This window comes from Mustela nigripes, chromosome X, assembly GCF_022355385.1.
Source record: "Mustela nigripes isolate SB6536 chromosome X, MUSNIG.SB6536, whole genome shotgun sequence".
NCBI lineage: Eukaryota > Metazoa > Chordata > Mammalia > Carnivora > Mustelidae > Mustela > Mustela nigripes.
The window spans coordinates 74,609,541-74,629,861 of NC_081575.1; the positions used below are offsets into that span (position 1 = coordinate 74,609,541).

The 20,321-nt window shown below is 38.3% G+C and overlaps 1 protein-coding gene across 1 annotated transcript; it reads right to left on the reverse strand.

Moving 5' to 3' along the window:
* Positions 1 to 15,067: 15,067 nt before the first annotated feature.
* Positions 15,068 to 18,981, reverse strand: ZXDA (zinc finger X-linked duplicated A). Its single transcript, XM_059384992.1, has one exon. The coding sequence runs from the start codon at positions 18,900 to 18,902 to the stop codon at positions 16,476 to 16,478; it is 2,427 nt and encodes an 808-aa protein (XP_059240975.1). The 5' UTR covers positions 18,903 to 18,981; the 3' UTR covers positions 15,068 to 16,475.
* Positions 18,982 to 20,321: the final 1,340 nt, after the last annotated feature.

Sequence of the window (20,321 nt, forward strand, 5' to 3'; positions counted from 1 at the left end):
TGGAAAGAACCAAGATGCCCTTCAACGGACGAATGGATAAGGAAGATGTGGTCCATATACACTATGGAGTATTATGCCTTCATCAGAAAGGATGAATACCCAACTTTTGTAGCAACATGGACGGGACTGGAAGAGATTATGCTGAGTGAAATAAGTCAAGCAGAGAGAGTCAATTACCATACGGTTTCACTTATTTGTGGTGCATAACAAATAGCATGGAGGACATGGGGAGATAGGAGAAGGGAGTTGAGGGAAATTGGAAGGGGAGGTGAATCACAAGAGACTATGGACTCTGAAAAACAATCTGAGGGTTTTGAAGGGGTAGGGGGTGGGAGGTTGGGTGGTATCATAGAGGGCACGGATTGCATGGAGCACTGGGTGTGGTGCAAAAATAATGAATACTGTTTTTCTGAAAATAAATAAATTGAAAAAATTAAACAAACAAACAAATAAATAAATAAATAAAAGTCTCTGTCTTTTGTTTGTTTCTTTTTATATGTCCATTTGTTTGTTTCTTAAATTCCACATGAGTGAAATCATATGGTTTTTGTCTTTCTCTGGCTGACTTATTTCACTTAGCATTATACCCTTTAGTCCCACCCACTTTGTTGTAAATGATTAGATCTTATTTTTTTTTTAATGACTGATTATGATAACCCCAGATTTCAAGACATACTACAAAGCCTTAGTAATCAAAACAGAAAAAAAAGGGCTCTTAACTCTAGAGAATAAACAGATGTTTACCAGAAGGGAGGTGTGGGGGGGGTCAGTTAAGTAGGTAATCGGGACTAAGGAGTGTGCTTGTGCTGAGCACCAGGTGTTGTATCGAGTGTTGCATCACTATTTTGTATACCAGAAATTAATATTGCACTGTATGTTAACTAACTGGAATTTAAATAAAAACACACAAAAAAATCAATATGGTACAAAATAGACACAAATATCAATGAAACAGAATAGAGATTCCAGAAATAAACTCACAGTTATAGGACCAATTAATCTATGACAAAAACTGCAAGACTATACAATGGAGATAAGACACCATCTTTGATAAATAGTGGTTAGAAAACTGAATAGCTACAGGGAAAATGATGAAACTGGACCACCTTTTAACACAATACATGAAAATAAACTCAAAATGGATTATAAACTTTAATGTGAAACCTTAAACCCTTAAATTCTTAGAAGAAAACATGAAGTAAGCTCTTTGTCATCAGCTGTAAGAACATTTTTCTAGATAATGTCCCCTCAGGGGAGGGAAACAAAAAGAAAATTAAACTACTGGGACAGCAAAATAAGAAAAACTTTTGCACAGCAAAGGAAACCATCAATAAAACAAAAGGGTAACCTACTGAATGGGAGAAGTTATTTGCAAATGATATGTCTCCTAAGGAGTTAATATCCAAAATATATGAAGAACTTATGCAACTCAACACACACACACACACACACACACACACTTGCACACTCTTGCACACACCAAGAAATCAAATAATCAAATAAAAATGGGCAGGGAACCTGAATAGACAGTTTTTGAAGATGAACATACAAATGCCCAGAAGACACATGAAAAGGTACTAACCATCACTAATATTCTAGGAAATGCAAATCAAAACTACAGTGAGATATCACATGACACCTGTCAGAATGGATAAAATAAGAAATGCAAGAACTAAATGTTGATAAGGAAGATGTGTTGTGTAAAGAAGTCTTGTGCACTGTTGATAGGAATGAAAATTAGTGCAACAATTGTGGAAAACAGATTGGAAGTTCGTCAAAAAATTAAAAATAGAACTACCATATATCCAGTAATTCCAGTACTGGTATTTACCCAAAGAAAACAAAAACACAAATTCAAAAAATTATATGGACCCTTAAGTTTATTGCAGTATTGTTTACAATAGCTCAGATTTGGAAGAAACCTTAGTGTTCACCATGAGAGACTGTGGACTCTGAGGAACAAACTGAGGGTTTTGGGAGGGGAGGGGAGTGGGAGGTTGGGTGAACCTGGTGGTGGGTATTATGGAGGGCACATATTGCATGGAGCACTGGGTGTGGTGCCTAAACAATGAATTCTGGGACACTGAGAAGAAACTTAAAAAAAATAGATAAGTGGATAAAAAAAGATGTGGTATATAAATACATATATATATACAGATGAGGCTTATTTTCAAAAATAAGTTGACATATTATAAAGCATAATTACTATTGAATAAACCTTGTCAGAATGAGGAAATTTTTTATAAATGCACAGTTACATAAATAATCTTAAACTTCTAATAGATATGATGTCAGCTTATATAATCAACAAATCTATATAAGCTCAAGAACACACTCAAATAGAATAAAATTGCATTATTGTATTATACTGAAACTTGATAATTCAGAAGACATGTATTTTTATAAAACATTATCGGTCTTTTTTTTGCCAAAAATTTACATAAATCACATGAACCAGCAAACTTAAAAGATCATCTGCTTAATGTAGACTACTATATGCAGATGAGGCTATATACAAACCTAATGGGAACAATATATCAAATACCACTAATAAGCATACAAAGAGAGAAAGAAATTCATATACATCAGCAGTGAAATAAAGATCAGAAAAACTCTTCAGAAACAACCACAAAAACTAAAATGATAAAATAAATACATATCTTTCAATAATTTGAATGTGAATGGACTAAATGCTCCAACAAATAAAGGTGGAGGCACCTGGTTGACTCAGTTGGTTTAACAACTGCCTTTTTCTCAGCTCATGATCTTGGAGTCCTAGGATTGAGTTCCACATCGGGCTACCCCTGCTCTTCAGGAACCCTGCTTCTTCCCCTCCCTCTGCCTGCCACTCCCCCTGCCTGTGCTCTATCTCTGTCAAATAAATAAATAAAATATTAAAGAATATAGGGTAACAGAATGGATTAAAAAAAATCAAGACACATCTATATGCTGCCTACAACTCATTTCAGACCTAAAGACACCTGCAGATTGAAGGTAAGGGGATGGAGAAGTATCTGTCATGCAAAAGGATATTAAAATAAAGTTGAGTAGCAAACTTATATCAAACAAAGTAGACTTTTTTTTTAAAGCTTTTATTTGAGCTCCAGTTAATTAACATACAATGTAATATTAGTTTCAGGTGTACAATATAGTGATTCAACACTTCCATACAACACTCTGTTATCATCACAACAAATTCACTCTTTAATCCTGATCATGTATGGAACCTATCTCCCCACCTACCTCCCATATGGTCACTATCAATTTGCTTTCTAAAGTTAAAAATATGTTTCTTTGTTTGTCTCTCTCTCTTTTGTCCCTTTGATCATTTGTTTTGTTTCTTAATTGCCAGATATCAGTGAAATCATATGGTATTTGTCTTTCTCTGACTGACTTATTTCACTTAGCATAACAATCTCTAGCATTCATGTACTTGCAAATGGAAAAATTTCATTTTTTATGTGGCTAATATACCATCATAAATATAAACCACATCTTTATCTATTCATCATTCCATGGACACTTGGGCTGTTTCTATAACTTGGCTATAGGAGATAATGTTGCCACAAACATTGAGGGGCATATATCCCTTTGAATTAGTATTTTATATTCCTTGAGGAAAATCCCAAGTAGTGCAGTTATTGGATTATAGGCTAGTTTTATTGTTTAGTTTTTGAGGAATCTCCATACTATTTACTGCAGTGGCTACACCAGTTTGCATTCCCACCAACATTGCAAGAGGGTTTTCTTTTCCCCACTTCCTCACTAACATCTGTTGTTTCTTGTGTTGTTGATTTTAGACATTCTGACAGGTGAGAAGTGATATGTCCTTGTAGATTTGATTTGCATTTCCCTGATGATAAAGGGTGTTGAATAACTTCCCTTGTGTCTGTTGGCCATCTATGTCTTCTTTGGAGAAATGTCTGTTCATGTCTTCTGCCCATTTCTTAACTGGGTTATTTGTTTTTTGGGTATTGAGTTTTCATTCTCTCTCTCTCTCTCTCTCTCTCTGTCTTTTTAAAATATTTTATTTATTTATTTGACAGAGAGAGAGACAGCAAGAGAAGGAACATAAGCAGAGGGAGTGGGAGAGGGAGAAGCAGACTTCCTGCCAAGCAGGGAGCCCTATGCAGGGCTCAATCCCAGGACCCTGGGTTCATGACCTGAGCCGAAGGCAGACACTTAACGACTGAGCCACCCAGGGCCCCAGGTGTTGAGTTTTCTAAATTCTTTATAGATTGTGGATACTAGCCCTTCCTTGGATTTGTCACTTGCAAATATCTTTCTGCATTCCATAGAAATGTCTTCAGGCTTTAGGCCTCATTGGGTGCAAGAACTCACAAAATCCAGCCCCTCTTATTTTCTCAGCCAAAGGCTTTGGGGAAATGTTCTCCTTGTGCATTCCCCTTCTGTGCTCCCCCCTCATTCTCTCACCCTTCTTTATGACCACAGCTCTCTCCTCTTTGCAGCATCCACAGTCCTTTCCTCAACTAACCCATGTCTCCAAACGTTCTGCCTTCTTTGATGTGGCCTCTCTCTCCCTGTGATTGTTCTGTTAGGCTTCAGGTTGATTTCTGGAGTATTTAGGATGATTGATAGTTATCTAATTGTACTCTTGGGACCAGGTGAGCCTAGGGTTCTATTATCCACCGCCTTCTTGGATCAAACAAAGTAGACTTTAAAACAGACTGTGACAAGAGACAAAAAAGGACACTATATAATAATAAAAGGGGCAATCCAATAAGAAGATATAACAATTGTAAATATTTATGGACCCTACATAGGAGCATCAAAATACATAAAACAGTTACAACAAACATAAAGGATCTAATTGATAATTATATAATAATAATAGGGGACTTTAACACCCTTACATCAAAGGACAGATCATTTAAACAGAATATCAATAAGGAAACAATAGTTTTGAATGGCACAGTGGATCAGATGAACTTAGCAGATATATTCAGAACCTGCCATCCTAAAGCAGCAGAATACTCATTCTTTTCAAGTGTACATGGAAATTCTGCAGAATAGATCACATAATAGCTTACAAAACAGGCCTCAACAAATTAAAAAAAAATCAAAATCCTACCATGCATCTTCTCTAAGCACAATGTTATGAAACTAGAAGTCAACCACAAGAAAAATATTAGAAAGAGCACAGATATATGGAGGTTGAAGAACATGCTACAAAACAATGAATGGGTCAATCAGGAAGTCAAATAAGTAATAAAAAAAAGTGCAAAGTAACAAATGAAAATGAAAACACAATGTTCCAAAACCTCTGGGATGCAGCAAAGGTGGTCCTATGAGGAAGTATATAGCAATACAGGCCTACCTCAAGATAAGAAAAATCTCAAATAAACAACCTACTCTTAAACCTAAGGGAACTAGAAAAAGAACAACAAGCAAAAGCTAAAGCAAGCAGAAGGAAGTAAAAAATTAAGATTTGAGCAGAAATAAATGATATAGACCTGATGAAGAAAAAACTCATAGAACAGAACAATGGAATTAGGAGCTAGGTTTTTGAAAAAAAATTGATAAACCCCTACCCAGACTTATCAAAAAGAAAAGAGGATCTAGATAAAATCACAAATAAGAGATGAGAAATAACCAACACTACAGAAAAACAAACAAATACATGCCAAGATATTGGACAACCTAGAAGAAATGGATGAATTCCTAGAAACATATAAACTATTAAAACTGAAACAGGAAGAAATAGAAAACTTGAACAGACCTATAACTGGCAACAAAAATGCATCTGTAATAAACAAAAACTTGTAATGAACAGAAGTCCAGGGCCAGATGGCTTCACAGGTGAATTCTATCAAATACTTAAAGAAGAGGTAATACCTATTCTTTTCCAACTATTCCAAAAAACTGAAAAGGAAGGGAAACTTAAAAGTTATTTCTATGAAACCAGCATTACCCTGAAACCAAAACCAGAAAAACACAACACTAAAAAAGAGAACTGCAGGGCAATATTCTTGATGAACATAGATGCAAAAATTATCGATAACATACTAGCAACCTGAATCTAACAACACATTAAAAAAATCATTCACCACAATGAAGTTGGATTTATTCCTGGTCTGCAAATTCAATATTAACAAATCAGTCAATGTGATACATCAAATTAATAAAATAAAGGATAAGAACCATATAATCATTTCAATAGATGCAGAAAAAACATTTGACAAAATACATTGATTCATGCTAAAAACCCTCACCACAGTGGGATTAGAGGGTACATACCTCAACATAATAAGAGCCACATATAGAAAACCATGGCTGATATAATCCTCAATGTGGAAAAACTGAGAGTGTTACCCCTATAGTCAGGACAAGACAAGGATATCTCCCTCACTACTTTTATTTAACATAGTACTCTAAGTCCTAGCCTTAGCAATCAGACAACAAAAAGAAATAAAGGGCATTCAAGTTGTCAAGGAAGAAGTAAAACTTTACCTATTTGCAAATGACATGACACTCTACAGGGAAAACCTGAAAGATTCCCCCGCAAAAAAAATCCTGGTAGAACTGATAAACAAATTCAGTAAAGTTGCAGGATACAAAATCAGTGTACAGAAATCTGTTGCATTTCTATACACCAATAATGAAGCAGCAGAAAGAGAAATTAATGACTCAATCCCATTTATAATCACGCTAAAAGCAACAAGAAACTTAAAAATAAACCTAACCAAAGAGGTGGAAAGACCTGTACTCTGAAAATTATTTTCCAGTGGGGGAAAAATTATAAAACACTGATGAAAGAAACTAAAGGTGAAGGATAGAAATGGTAAAAAGATTCAATGCCCATGGATTAGAAGAAAAAACATTGTTAACATATCTATACTGCCCAAGGCATTCTACACATTTAATGTAATCTTTATCAAAACACCAACGGTATTTCTCACAGACCTACAACAAACCATCCCAAAATTTGTATGAAACACAAAAGACCTCAAGTAGCCAAAGCAACCTTGAAAAAGAAAAGAAAAGCTGGAGGCATCACAATTCTGGACTTTAAGTTATACTACAAAGCCATAGTAATCAAGACAGTATGGTACTGGCACAAAAACAGACACATATATAGAAAATCCAGAAATGATCCCACAACTATATGGTCAATTATTCTTCAACAAATCAGTAAAGAATATCCAGTGGGAAAAAGACAGTTTCTTCAAATAAATAGTGTTAGGAAAACTGGACAGCACCATGCAAAACAATGAAACTGAACCACTTTCTTATACCATACACAAAAATAAACTCAAAATGGATTAAAACCTAAATGTGAGGTCTTGAACCATAAAAATCCTAGAAGGGAACACAGACAATAACTTCTTTAACATAATATATAGCAACTTCTTTCTAGGTATGTATCCTAAGACAAGTGAAGCAAAAGTAAATATAAACTAGTGGGACTTCATCAAAATTAAAAGCTTCTGCACAGCAAAGGAAATGATCAACAAAACTAAAATGAAACCTATAACATAGGAGAAGATATTTGCAAATTACATATCTAATAAAATACATACCTAGTTTCAAAATATATAAGAAAAACTTATAAAACTGAACACCCTAAAAACTAATAATCCAGGGGCGCCTGGGTGGCTCAGTGGGTTAAGCCTCTGCCTTTGGCCCAGGTCATGATCCCAGGATCCTGGGATCGAGCCCCACATCGGGCTCTCTCCTTGGCGGGGAGCCTGCTTATCCCTCTCTCTCTCTCTCTGCCTGCCTCTCTGCCTACTTGTGACCTCTCTGTCTCTCTCTGTCAAATAAACAAATAAAAAAAAATCTTAAAAAAAAAAAAAATAAAAATAAATAAATAAATAAAACTAATAATCCACTTTAAAGGATATTTGTAGTAGAAATAGTTAAAAACACCAACTACCGAGATTATCTGCCATATGAAGCACATTTTGGCATTTCATAGTCCTAAAGTTGGAAAACTTTTTACTTTTTACTATCTTCATGAAACTTCAGAAAGTCAGATGGTTATTAGACAGATAGATGACCAATATTGTAATAACATCTATTTGAAATTTTTGTATTACTAACTGTAATTGGAAAATACAAGGCATGTTTCAAAATTGCCATTGTGCTTTTATCCAGATGTTGTCAACCAAAGATACTTAGGAAAAACTAAAACACTTGGCTATGAAACAAAATTAACTTCTTTCTCTGTTGTTGTTTCAATTTTATTTCAATTTTATTTTCTTATTTCCATTTTTGGGAGGAATCCTTAATGATTTTTGTAAATCCAGGTACCACTTAATCTTTGAGGAATTTTTGCCCACCAAAGAGATCTGAAGTCTAGTACAATCAGGATCACTTTGCAAAAAAATTCCTGTGAGCCATGAATTTTTATGATACTCAGTATATTTAAGCAGTGAAAAGGACTATCCACCACCTACTATAAAAATTGAATAAAATACAAGGCAACCAAATTTTTAGGGACTCATCAAAAATTCAATGTTGCAGACTTCTAAATGGACTTCTAAAAATGGACTGTAATATGTTCTAAAATATATAAGATTAATCAGCAAGATTACATAAACAATAGTGACATACCCCAGAGAAAAATAAGCTTCACTTAATCAACACCTCAAAAAGTGATGATGAAGTCCCAGAACCTAAGTCAGGTTCAGTGGGGTGAGGAGGTTCGGAGCCGACGACTAAAGAAAGAATTCTTAAGACGTCGTTGGTGCAAAATGGTGGTTTATTAAAGCACGGGGACAGGACCCATGGGCAGGAAGAGCTGCTGCCCCGGGTTGTGAGGGTAGGCATGTTATATAGCCCACGGTTGGGGGGAGGTGGTGAAGGGATGGGAGATTTCAACAGAGTTCTCACATGTTAGGGAGGGCCTACAAGGTGCCAGGGGGAGTCCTTGCCCTTATGGCTTGATCAATGTCGTCCTTAGGTCAGGTATTAACATCAAGATTGTTGGGAGATTCTTGGTGGGGTATTATGATCCTGCTATCATTTACATTCCCTTCTACCTCAGCCTCCTCCAGTTTATGGTGAGGAGGGAGACATTAGGGCTTCAGAACCCAAGAGTTATTTGCCTCTGGAAATTTGTGCTATTGATAAGGTAACCTCCCTGTTTAGGTCTCTAGGACATCTGTAGAGCAAGGGAGATTCCTGTTCTGCAGGATTGCGATCCCTGCAAGTTAACTATTTATCGTTTTATGGCAGTCAGGGGTGCCTGAGGAATGCTACACATATGGAGGGGAGTGGGTGAAGAGGGGGTGCAAGGCGCCAGCTTTTGCTTTGTCCTCAGCCAGCTTCCTGCTCCCTCATCAGTGAGACAATAAAAAATATATGGCATCTCTTTTTTCTCTATGTCATAGCTTCTGATACAGTGTTTATTGATACTATTGATAATTAAAAATAAAATAATAATTAGCTCTAAGAAGCACAGGAACATAAGGTAATTTTACAGGGAAAAAATGTTGAATTTCATAGAAACTCCAAGTGCTAAATTTAGTATTAACTAGAATGCCAACATGAATTGAGAGGAAAAAAGTACTCATTCCATCTAGCAGCACATAATCTAAAATTGGAACCTGCCTAGAATAAACTGCTGCTCTATTTACTGAGTCATTGCCTGTGGAATTTCCAGTTCAGCTCTCTATTTTGGCTGATTTCCTCATAAAAAGACATGTGATCAGCTACTTTCTTCCACATCCAGTGTAATGTAGTCTCACACTGATGGCAGCATAAACAGGAATGGGAAATAAGTCCTGATAAAGACTAATAATTTCTTGGGTTTATCCCAAAGTTCAAACACTTGAAGAATTGAAATGTCTTTGTTTTTGCTACCATTTGTAGTTATTTTGTACCCTGAAAACAACATTGCTTGTCACTAAGGAGTTTTATTTTGCTATTCCAAATGTATTAAGCTACCTGTATTTTATTCAGAAACTTAAATGCTTACTAGATGATTATTCTGACAGTTACCATATGATTGGTGAATTCTCAGGATTCTCCATGCAGAATTCCAGTTCTCAATCCTAAAGATCACATCAAATTTATATACCCTTCTTTTCAACTAGTGTACCTGCATGAAATAATTACTTTCTAATTAAAGTCTGTGGGGATTTTTTTGTTTGCTTCAGAAAATTAAGTTTTCTTTTGTGTATATTATGAGGAAATTTTATTTAGCTTAATACCATTTATTTGCGTGCTAATTCATTTGAAAATAGCATATTTGTTTTTATACAATTTCAAAATATCACTTTCAGATATATGTACGCAGGTATGTGTGTATATGTGTACACTGATGAACACTGACTATATCCAGGATTCTAATTTAGATTAACTAAAAATAAACGCAAAATTTAAAGTTCATTTCCCAAAGATTTTGTTGTAATTAAGCTACCGTTCAAAGTTCTGTGTAAATTTTAATTTAGGATAGTTTATCCTAATAGCTGCATCCCAGATTAAATTTTAGATTCTTCAAATTTTTTGAAATAGCTTTTGATAATATGTGCTTTGGGTTTTTCCTCATTGCTATAATCCACATTCTGAGAATGACAACTGTTATTCTATTTAAATCTGTATTATTCCAAATTGTAAACATTTAGAACTTGATTATATATTATTTTCATTGCTATGTTTTTATTTCTTTGTTTATATCTTAATGTGTATAAGCACAAAGACAGAATTTGTCAAATATTCACTCAAAAATACTTGTTTAAATGAATTGATTAAATATACTTTTGCATTAATAATTTATAGTGTTTCACACAGAGTAAGCACTCAATAATTATCAGTTTTATAGTAAACTGGTAACAAGAGATATTCCCAAGGGATTCAAATCTTATTAGTGTTCTTAAGAATCATTGACTACCCTCCATTGTTAGAATTATTTCAATTAGTTTTTAAATGTCTTTTTCAGGGGTGCCTGGGTGGCTCAGTGGGTTAAGCCGCTGCCTTTGGCTCAGGTCATGATCTCAGGGTCCTGGGATCGAGTCCTGCATCAGGCTCTCTGCTCAGCAGGGAGCCTGCTTCCTCCTCTCTCTCTCTGCCTGCCTCTCTGCCTACTTGTGATCTCTGTCAAATAAATAAATAAAATTTAAAAAAAAAATAAAAAAATAAAATAAATGTCTTTTTCATTTTCTCCTTACTCACCTTTATTAATAATTGTTTATGTTGAAAACAAACCAGTGAAGAAAGAAATCCAACAAAATGTGAATAAAGTGATAGGAAACTATGTGGAGGCTTACTTTTTATGATGAAAATATTTTAAAATATAATTTACTTGTTCTCATTTTTCTTTGGACTCCATTCCTTCTAAGTTATCACCAATAGTGGTAAGGGTAACAATAAAAAGGACAAATATTTTGGGGTATATAAATAACAGAGGATGTTATCCTGTGACCGAGTTCCCATACCGTAACAGTCAATGACACAGGCATTATTAGGAAAGAGCCCCAAAGATCACATGGAAGTTAGTTTTAGACAACCCTAGGCCTATCTCTTCCAGTTTGAGAAAAATGCAGATAAAATTTAATCTAACAATGTTTATATTGAGGAAATATTGAAATCGATGACTGAACAGCATCTCCCAAATTATGGAGAATTTATTATATTATTAAATACCATAAAGTATCTGTTTAATATTCATAGTAAGGAAGAGATTATTGTATAATCCACAATATGTATAGTTTACAGTATAGTAGGTAACTATAATCTATCACTTCTCAATGAACTAAACATGCCCTAATCATCTTTCCATAGGTACTCCTGAAAAGATTTCAATATCCTTCTTGCTCATGATAATGAAATGTAATTTTATAGTCTCCAAGAAATCCCTAGTCATTTCAGATCTTGCTTTCTTTTTAAGATTTATTTATTTACTTATTTTAGAAAGAGTGAGAGAGTGTGAGCTGAGAGGAGGGGTAGATGGAGAGGAAGAGAATCTCCAGCAGACTCTTAACTGAGCATAGAACCTGACCTGGTGCTTGATCTCCTGACACAGAGATCATGACCAGACCAAAATCAAGAGTCGGCCACTTAACGAACAGAGCCACCCAGCCACCCCATCTTGCTTTCTTTTTCTGATGGATGTCTCATATAGTTGATGAGTCACCAAGTTATATTTGTTTCATCAATTTGGGAATATCTCTAATATCTCTCACTTCCTGTCATGATTCCTCTACAGGTCCTAATCACAGCACCCTGAAATTATTTTACAATGGACTCCTAAATTATTTTATCTCCCCATCCATCAAATCTACATTATGTATTTCTACTATGTTAAACTTTCTATTTATTTATCACTTGACATCCTTTCTTAAATTATCTTCACATTTATTATGGGCATGATTAAGACCATGCCCACAATGCAGTCTTATCCACTATGACTGATTTTCATAGCTCTTTAGAGTTAAACTTCATACTGGCAGTCTAACCCCAACACCCAGAACTTAGCAAACATAAGCCTGAACTAGATTGTCTTTCCAGTGTCATGTGGCCTATTCCAAATTATTTCTTTTGCTTTTTTCCCTGGCTAGAATTCACCTACTCTCTTCTCAACATAACTAAACCTAACCATCCATTAAAGCATGAATACTGCCCCTCCTTTTCCTCCAAGCCATTAACTTGGTGTCTGAAATCATGATTCTTTTTTTTTTTTTTAAGATTTTTTATTTATTTATCAGAGAGAGAGAGAGGGGGAGAGTGAGCGAGGACAGGCAGACAGAATGGCAGGCAGAGGCAGAGGGAGAAGCAGGCTCCCTGCCGAGCAAGGAGTCCAATGTGGGACTTGATCCCAGGACGCTGGGATCATGACCTGAGCCGAAGGCAGCTGCTTAACCAACTGAGCCACCTAGGCATCCCCTGAAATCATGTTTCTTGATATTGTTTAGTTGTGAAATATTTATTATGTGAATTCCCATGTCCTTTCCAAAATTAAGATGGTGCTTACATTTTACTCCTCTTGTCTATATTCCTAGTACTCTACCTTGTATTTTTTAAGTAGTCAGTAAATTAACTTGAAATACAGTGAGTTTCCTAGCTTAAAAACTGTTACCAAAGGCCCTGTCAACCCAGACTTGACAAATATAAAATTTAGTTAATAGTACATGCTTTGCTTTTCAGATATAGTTGTGTTCTGACAAAGAGTTTAAATAATCTGTTCTCTCAGTTCCCAACACATTTTATTTTTTTTAATTGCCAAGAAAATGTTTTGTTCAAAAGCAATATATACAAAAGTTTTAGCTCAGTCTTATATTTTAATTAGCACATATTTTGAAAGAGCTCCATCTAAAGTATCATCAAGTGGATCTGTTTGGTATCCATACTTACTAAGGAATTATGAGTATTCCCCAAAATGGAGTTAATCAATGTTTTATCTAGAATCAAAGAATAGTCATGAGTACCCTGTTATACCAAGTCTTCTTTTTCCTGGATGAGAATATGAAGATTTAATCCACAAAGAAAAGTGATTCTCATATTCTATCAAGTTTCACTTCAATAAAGATTATGTAATACAATAATGAAATAATGGTAAAAATGTCAAGATTAACATATTTTAACTCATGATGAACATGTTCAACAGACTTCCCTGGATGCAAACCTTTCTGCAGAGCATTTTGTTACTGTTTTCAGTTGGCAAAATCTTCATAAATCAAGGATTTAAGAGGCGAGTGAGGCAAATGAGATAACATTGAATCCTGTCCCATTATTTGTTTTAAAATGGCATATTTAGGCCAACACTAACAGAAATGTAGCCATTATGTTTGTAGTCACACTTCTGACTGTAATGTCATGCCATTTTCACCATCATATTGGGAAAATTGTATTGAAAAATAAATTTTTTGAACAAATTGAAAGAAACTGTGTGAGACAACAAAAATTATAAGATTTTCTATCTTCAAGAAAAGTAAAATTTGTCCATTGAAAATTCCACATAGGGGCTCCTGGGTGGCTCAGTCAGTTAATCATTTGCCTTCAGCTCAGGTCATGGTCTTCAGGTCCTGGGATGGTGTCCTGTGTTGGGCTTCCTGTTCTGCAGGTAGTCTGCTTCTTTCCCTCTCTGTATTTCTCTCTCTCTGTGCCCCTCCCCACTGCTTACTCTCTCTCTCTCAAATAAATAAATAAAATTTAAAAAAAATAAAATTCCACAGACTATAATAGCTCTAATGAAAGGGCAAAGGATTGAGGGATTAAAGAAACAAAGTGAAATAATGTTAAAATATTCTTACAATTATATACCTTAACAGATGCCTATAACCTGAATGTTTACCTCAGGCCTCTATATTCCTATCTATAGGAAAAGAAAAAGACGTCTAATTAAGAGGACTTAAGTAATAACAATACATTTCCAAAATGGGCTTAAAATCTTTTCAAAGTGCTGAGAGAGAATGGCTAAATGGTTAGAAACAATCATACTCTGAAAACTTCTTTGAATTACAAATTTATGTATATACTTCTTGTTTTTTCACTGAATGAGCACAACCAATTTAAAAACCAGAAAGATAATACAGTTGCATTTCAAAGTGGCAAATTATAAAGTGCACTACCAAAGTGCTGTAATTGTCATCCACAAACATCTACAGGCAAGCAGTAATGGGCTAGAATGTTTCAGAGCAAATAGTGTTTTCTAGCAGAACAACATGAGGACAAAATTTAGAAAAGTAAAAGAACATGTCTTATTAAAACCTTACATAAAAATATCCCCATTATCATTTGAATTATATAGAAACACACTGACATCTAAATCTCGAAAATAATATTGTACCACATACTCAGACTTGCAGTAAATACTGTGACTGAAGAATGGGCCATGAGGGGAATGGCTGAGAGATGACCATGAAAATGACCTGTCTAATTAAAATTTAAAAAGAGATCATGACATAGACTGATATGCACATGTTAAAGAATAGGTTGGAGAAAGACAAGACTTGGCAGAAGGGAACAGACATCAATTACGATGGAAGAGAAAAAGTAGTTAAAAACAAAAGTGATCATGAAACTCAGAAGAATAAAATGGAAATTTATATATATCTGTATATATATAATAAATATAAATTTCATTTATAATGTGAGTTACGTAAATTTAAAGTTTTAATATAAGTTATAGTTAAAACTTTGCCACAACTATCTCACAATATTGTGAGGCTCAAATATAAGTTGTGAACGTGCTACATAAACTATAAAATGCTATACTCATGTAAGATAAACAATATTTACTCAAAATGCAAATGGAACCTCTCATTCCAACTCAGGGAGAAGGCAAGCAATGAGCTCTCTGGGACATAAAGAGAGAAAATGTCACTCTGATTCATTGCCAGATTTTTCTTGGAATTACATGCTCTATACATTCACTTTATGGGCTGGCTTTGATTGCAGAGCAAAGATACTATAATTTGGACTAATGGACCTGGGGGCAATGTTACACAGGAATTATATGGAGAAAAATCCAAATTAATTTGTGGAAGAAAGATATTCCCTTCCCTGATTCTTAACATTCATAAATGTTTTTGCTTGCACAAATGTCATATTTAATTATGCTAACTCGTTCTCCTTGAGGAAGGAATGAGAGGAGCAGGATAAGTGATAAAGATGCCAAAACATGCCAAAGTGACAAAGATGCTAAAACATGCAAAAGCACATTAACATTCTACCGTCAAAACTAACTCCTAGGATAGAAAAATAAGTCTACAATGGACCAATTATATTTACATTATAAAGACCATTGTACAGCTGGGGAACTGCGGCTTACTGATGCTAAATGACTTCTATAAGGCCACTTATGCAACACCACAAAATCAATATTTCTGAGTCTGATTCATATCAAAGCTCTGTCACTTTCCACAACACAGCCTTCCATAAATAAAAATAAAAATAAACATGAAGAAGAACAAGAGGAGGCAGAGGAGGAAGAAGAAGGGGGAGGAGGGTGGAAGGGGGGAAGGAGAAGAAGAAAAGAAGCTAAAATATAAGGAGGCAAACAAAACTAACCCATATACTCAGCTTTCTTTTTTTTTTCAAACTCTAACACTAGATTTTAGAAATATTTTGACATTCTGCAAAATTTCCATTAAATTTTAAAGTTAAACACCAGTTCTACGTTCTGATGATTAACTCTCAATGCATTTTCATTACATTAGAAGTGCATGCAACAGTTAATCAAGGTAAGATTTCCAAAAATTTTTAAGAAAGAGCACAAAATCATTAAATACAGACTTAAAAGAACTTAGAAACAACATCTATTCAAACCACCTCATTTTATAAATAAGGAAATTAAGGCTCAGATAGGTTAAGTGACTTGCTCAGGGTCACAGAACTTGAGAGTTCCAGGGTCAAGATCACAATTTTAAATCTCCAAACTTAGAGCCCAGGGTGTTGTTCTTTTTCAAACCTCTAAGAAATGACTGCAGTTAAACATTTAGTCCAGAATATCCTAAAAATTGAGTGTAATTCACAAGAATAAGCCACGTGGCAAGGAATTGATAGTTAGTTCATACCAAAAATGAGCTGCCAGTCACTGTGATAAGATCTGTTTCTTTCTGAGAACCATGGTTTCCTGCTGCATTGGAGAAGCCAAACTGGGTTTCCTCCTCCTGCCCAAAGAAGTCGGAGTCAGGATGTACATTCCATTCTGCTTTGGTTGGCGGCAGTAGTTCTGAGACACTGTTTTCACAAAGGGTGCTTGAAGGAGTCAGAGCATCTGTGTCCACTGTTAGCTTACTGCTGGGGGTCAAAGCTTGGGGCTCTTGACTCGAGTTTTTCATAGCCAAAGAGCCCAGAGATGCCAATGGCCCCACACTTAGACTTGGAACATCATCCATATCTAAGGGACTCTGCTGAAAGCCAGAGGCTGTCGTTCCAAAAAACAGAGAGGTATCCAGACTTTGAGGAAGGTCGCTGGTGGCCATCAAGGCCCGAGGGTCCACAGCCTGCCCCAAGGAATTATTATTATTAGTAGGGAGGCTTCCTGCCAGAGTTGAACTCACAGAAGCCACATCAATAGTTAAGATTCCAGAGTTCACCAATGCTGTGTCCAGCACTGCAGCCGAACTACTGCCAGGCACATCAGAGAAGAGAGACACTAGCTCTGCATCACTGAGATCACTCTGTCCCTGGCTGGTAAGTTCACTGCTGGGGGTAAGAGAATTTGCAGCTTCTAGCTGAGCTAAGAGATCCTGGCCAAGGTTGTGCCTTTTGGCCATGTGGGTCTTCATGCTGTGCTTGGATGTGAAGAGTTTATTACAAGCAGAGACTGGGCAACGGCTTTTCCAAGTGTCCACGTCCTGCAAGTGTTTCTTGGAGTGAATGTAAAGACTACTGCGAGCAGAGAACCTGGCACAGCAGCCTTCCACAGGGCACACAAATGGCTTTGTGCCCAGGTGGGTTATGCTGTGGCCTTTCAGATGCTCAGCCCTTGTGAAAGATTTCCCACAGCCTTCCACAGGGCACATGAACCTCCGGTCATCCTCGTGCTTCCTTTTGTGCCTTAAGAGCTTGGACATGCTGGTGAAGTTCCAGCCACAGCCGTCAAAGTCACAAAGGAAAGGTCTCTCACCGGTGTGGCTCCGCAGGTGAATTTTCAGGCGACAAGCCTTGTCGTACTGTTTGCTGCAACCAGGAAAAGAGCAGGAAAAAAGTTCCTGTTCCCTGAAATGGGCACGGTTATGGGAAAACAGGGCACTCACTGTGATAAACGTCTTCTTGCAGCCAGAAAACGCGCACTGGTATGGCCTCTCGGGCTCGAAATGGCTGCGCTGGTGGGCGCTGAGTTTGGCCTGAGTGGGGAAGCTCTCCTCGCACACCTCGCATTTGAACGAGTTCTCCTGCTCATGCCCCTTCATGTGTGCCTTGAGGTTATAAACTGTGGTGAAGCTCTTGCCACAGCCCTCTGCAGGGCAGCCAAAGGGCCGCAGTTTGTCGTGCGACTGCAGGTGCCTCTTGAGCTTGTAGGAGGTGGTGAAAGTCCAGCCACAGCCGCCCAGGGGACACTTGAAGGGCCGCTGGCCCTGGCTGCTGCTGTGAGTCAGCAGGTGCACCTTCAGCTGGTGCTTCTTGGCGAAAGTTTGTCCGCACTGAGCCTCGGGACACAGGTACAGCACCACGCCCGGGCCTGGGCCCAGCGGCCTGCGGGGGGGACTTTCGGCTGCGGCCCGGCCCTTTGCCTCCTCCTCAGGCGCTGGGGCCGGCGCCGGTTCAGCCGGCTCGGCCAGCAGGAGGTCGGGCGGCAGCTCTGGGCAGTCGCTGGCCTGCGCGGCGTGCGGGACCCCGGCTTGCGGAGCCATCAGACCCCCAGGCTGAGGGGCAGGCGCGACCCCAGGCTCCCAGGCTGGCGGCGGGGGCGTGGCCAGGGTGAGGACACCGTTCTCGAAGCGCAACAGCAGGTTTTGGTTGTGGATGGTGACCGTGCCCGTGAAGGCCGCGGCGGGTCCCAGGCCTGGGGCGGGGATCGGGTTCTCAGCCGGGGATGGGGCGGGGACTGCGGACTGGCAGCCAGGGCCTAGCGCCCGGCGGCCCGCGGGATTCGCGCCACTCTCACCCTGCTGGAGCTGTGGGACCGGCTCGGCCTCCTCCCTCCATACAGGCCCCGCGGCCTGGCCGGCGCCCGTGGTCTCCACGTCGCCACCCGCCGGGTCCAGCAGCACCAGGAAGAAGTCATCGCTGTCGCCGCCGCCAGCGTGGTCCAACCTCGGGGCCAACGGGATCGGGCCCGGGCCCCGGCCCCGTGAGGCCGTGCGGGCCTCCTCGTGCCGCCTCCCGGGCCCGCCATCTTGGGGGCCCCGGAGCAGCAGGAGGCGGCGCGCGGGGACCTGGCCAGCCCGCGGGTCAGGGCCGCCGTGGAACCGGCTGGCGCCCGCGGGGCTGCGAGCACCGCCGCTCTGTCGTGTCCCACCAGCCGGGAGCAGCCTCGGGCTTTCCATCTCCGCGTCGGTGAGGCTCCACTGGAACCAGAGCCGCGGAGGAGGCGCGACCCCGCCCCCTGCCGCGGGCCTGAACACGTTCCTGAAAGGAAAAAAAAAAAAAAAATGTGCAATGCGCAGAAACTGGTCCTATCAGATATTAAAACGTGTTTAACGACACACTGATTTAAATATTCTGGTACTGGGTCTCTGGGACAAAATAGAAAGCCCAGAGGCAGAACCTGGTATGCAAAAATAAGTTCTACATCTGATATTTGTGGGAAATCAAGGACGTCTTCCCAGATAATAAGGAAATGAAAGTTCGTTCGGTAAATGGTGCTGGAATACCTAGCAATCTATCTGCTAAATGCAACTTAAATCTGTACATCACTGTATATACCGAAATGAACACCCCACCTCCTCCCAGTGCTAAGGGTGGTGTTTAAAAAAAAAAAAATGTTTACTGGATGGCTCCCTGGATGGCTGCCTGGCTGGATTTATCAATCCAGTGGGAGAAAATCCCTGGGACAACGTGTCAGCATTGAACTACCATAGTGCTAGCAAATTCTACTGAAAATGATGTCTGCTGGTACAGAAATTAGAATAAATAAGAGGTGGGGCCAAACTGGATTACCACTGTTCAGCCTAGAAGTTCAAAACCTGGAAGATGAAACAATTTGTATTGAATCCTAGAAAACCCTACCCACCCCTGGGCTTTTCCAAGACAGTGCACAACCTAAACCAACTCTGCCATTACACCATGGTAAATTTCATGTCCAATCCCACAGCATTCCTCAGCTAATTCTGGATTCTCCAGCACATGGAGATCTCTGGACAGGACTACCAGGTAAATGTGACAAGATTAAACCCTAAGTCACCCTTATGGACTCTGCTGAGAAAAAAATACATATGACCATGTTCAATAGTCTTGGTGTGCCTGCTTGCATTTCAGTGTCGTGGCCCAATTTTACTGTAATGGATATGGCTTGTGATGCCTAATGATTGTATTAATGATGTTTATGATCTTCTGACTTGTCTGTCATCTGTGATTTGGGAAGTGATATGAATATAGGGTGAAATATCTAGCAAGAGAAAGGTTGAGAGTAGTAACTAAATTATGGGGTGCATATAGTTTAAATAAATCTCCACTTTCCCCCTTTTTAATGATAATGTATATTTGCAGATCACTTGATAGGAAGAAAAAAAATTTTCATCCCTATTAGGGATCTAATCCTCATCAAAATTTTTCCTTCACATATTTTCCTTCCATTACATTTTTTTGAAGGAAACCATTTTTGAAATCTGAGATACAGAGGAGTTCATAAAACACCTACCTACCAGGTTTAGATAACTTATAAAAACAAGGTCAAGAAATAGACCACTGCCAGGTTTCCAGAATGCAGACACTGTGTTCCTCCCAATCACAACCCACACCCTTCC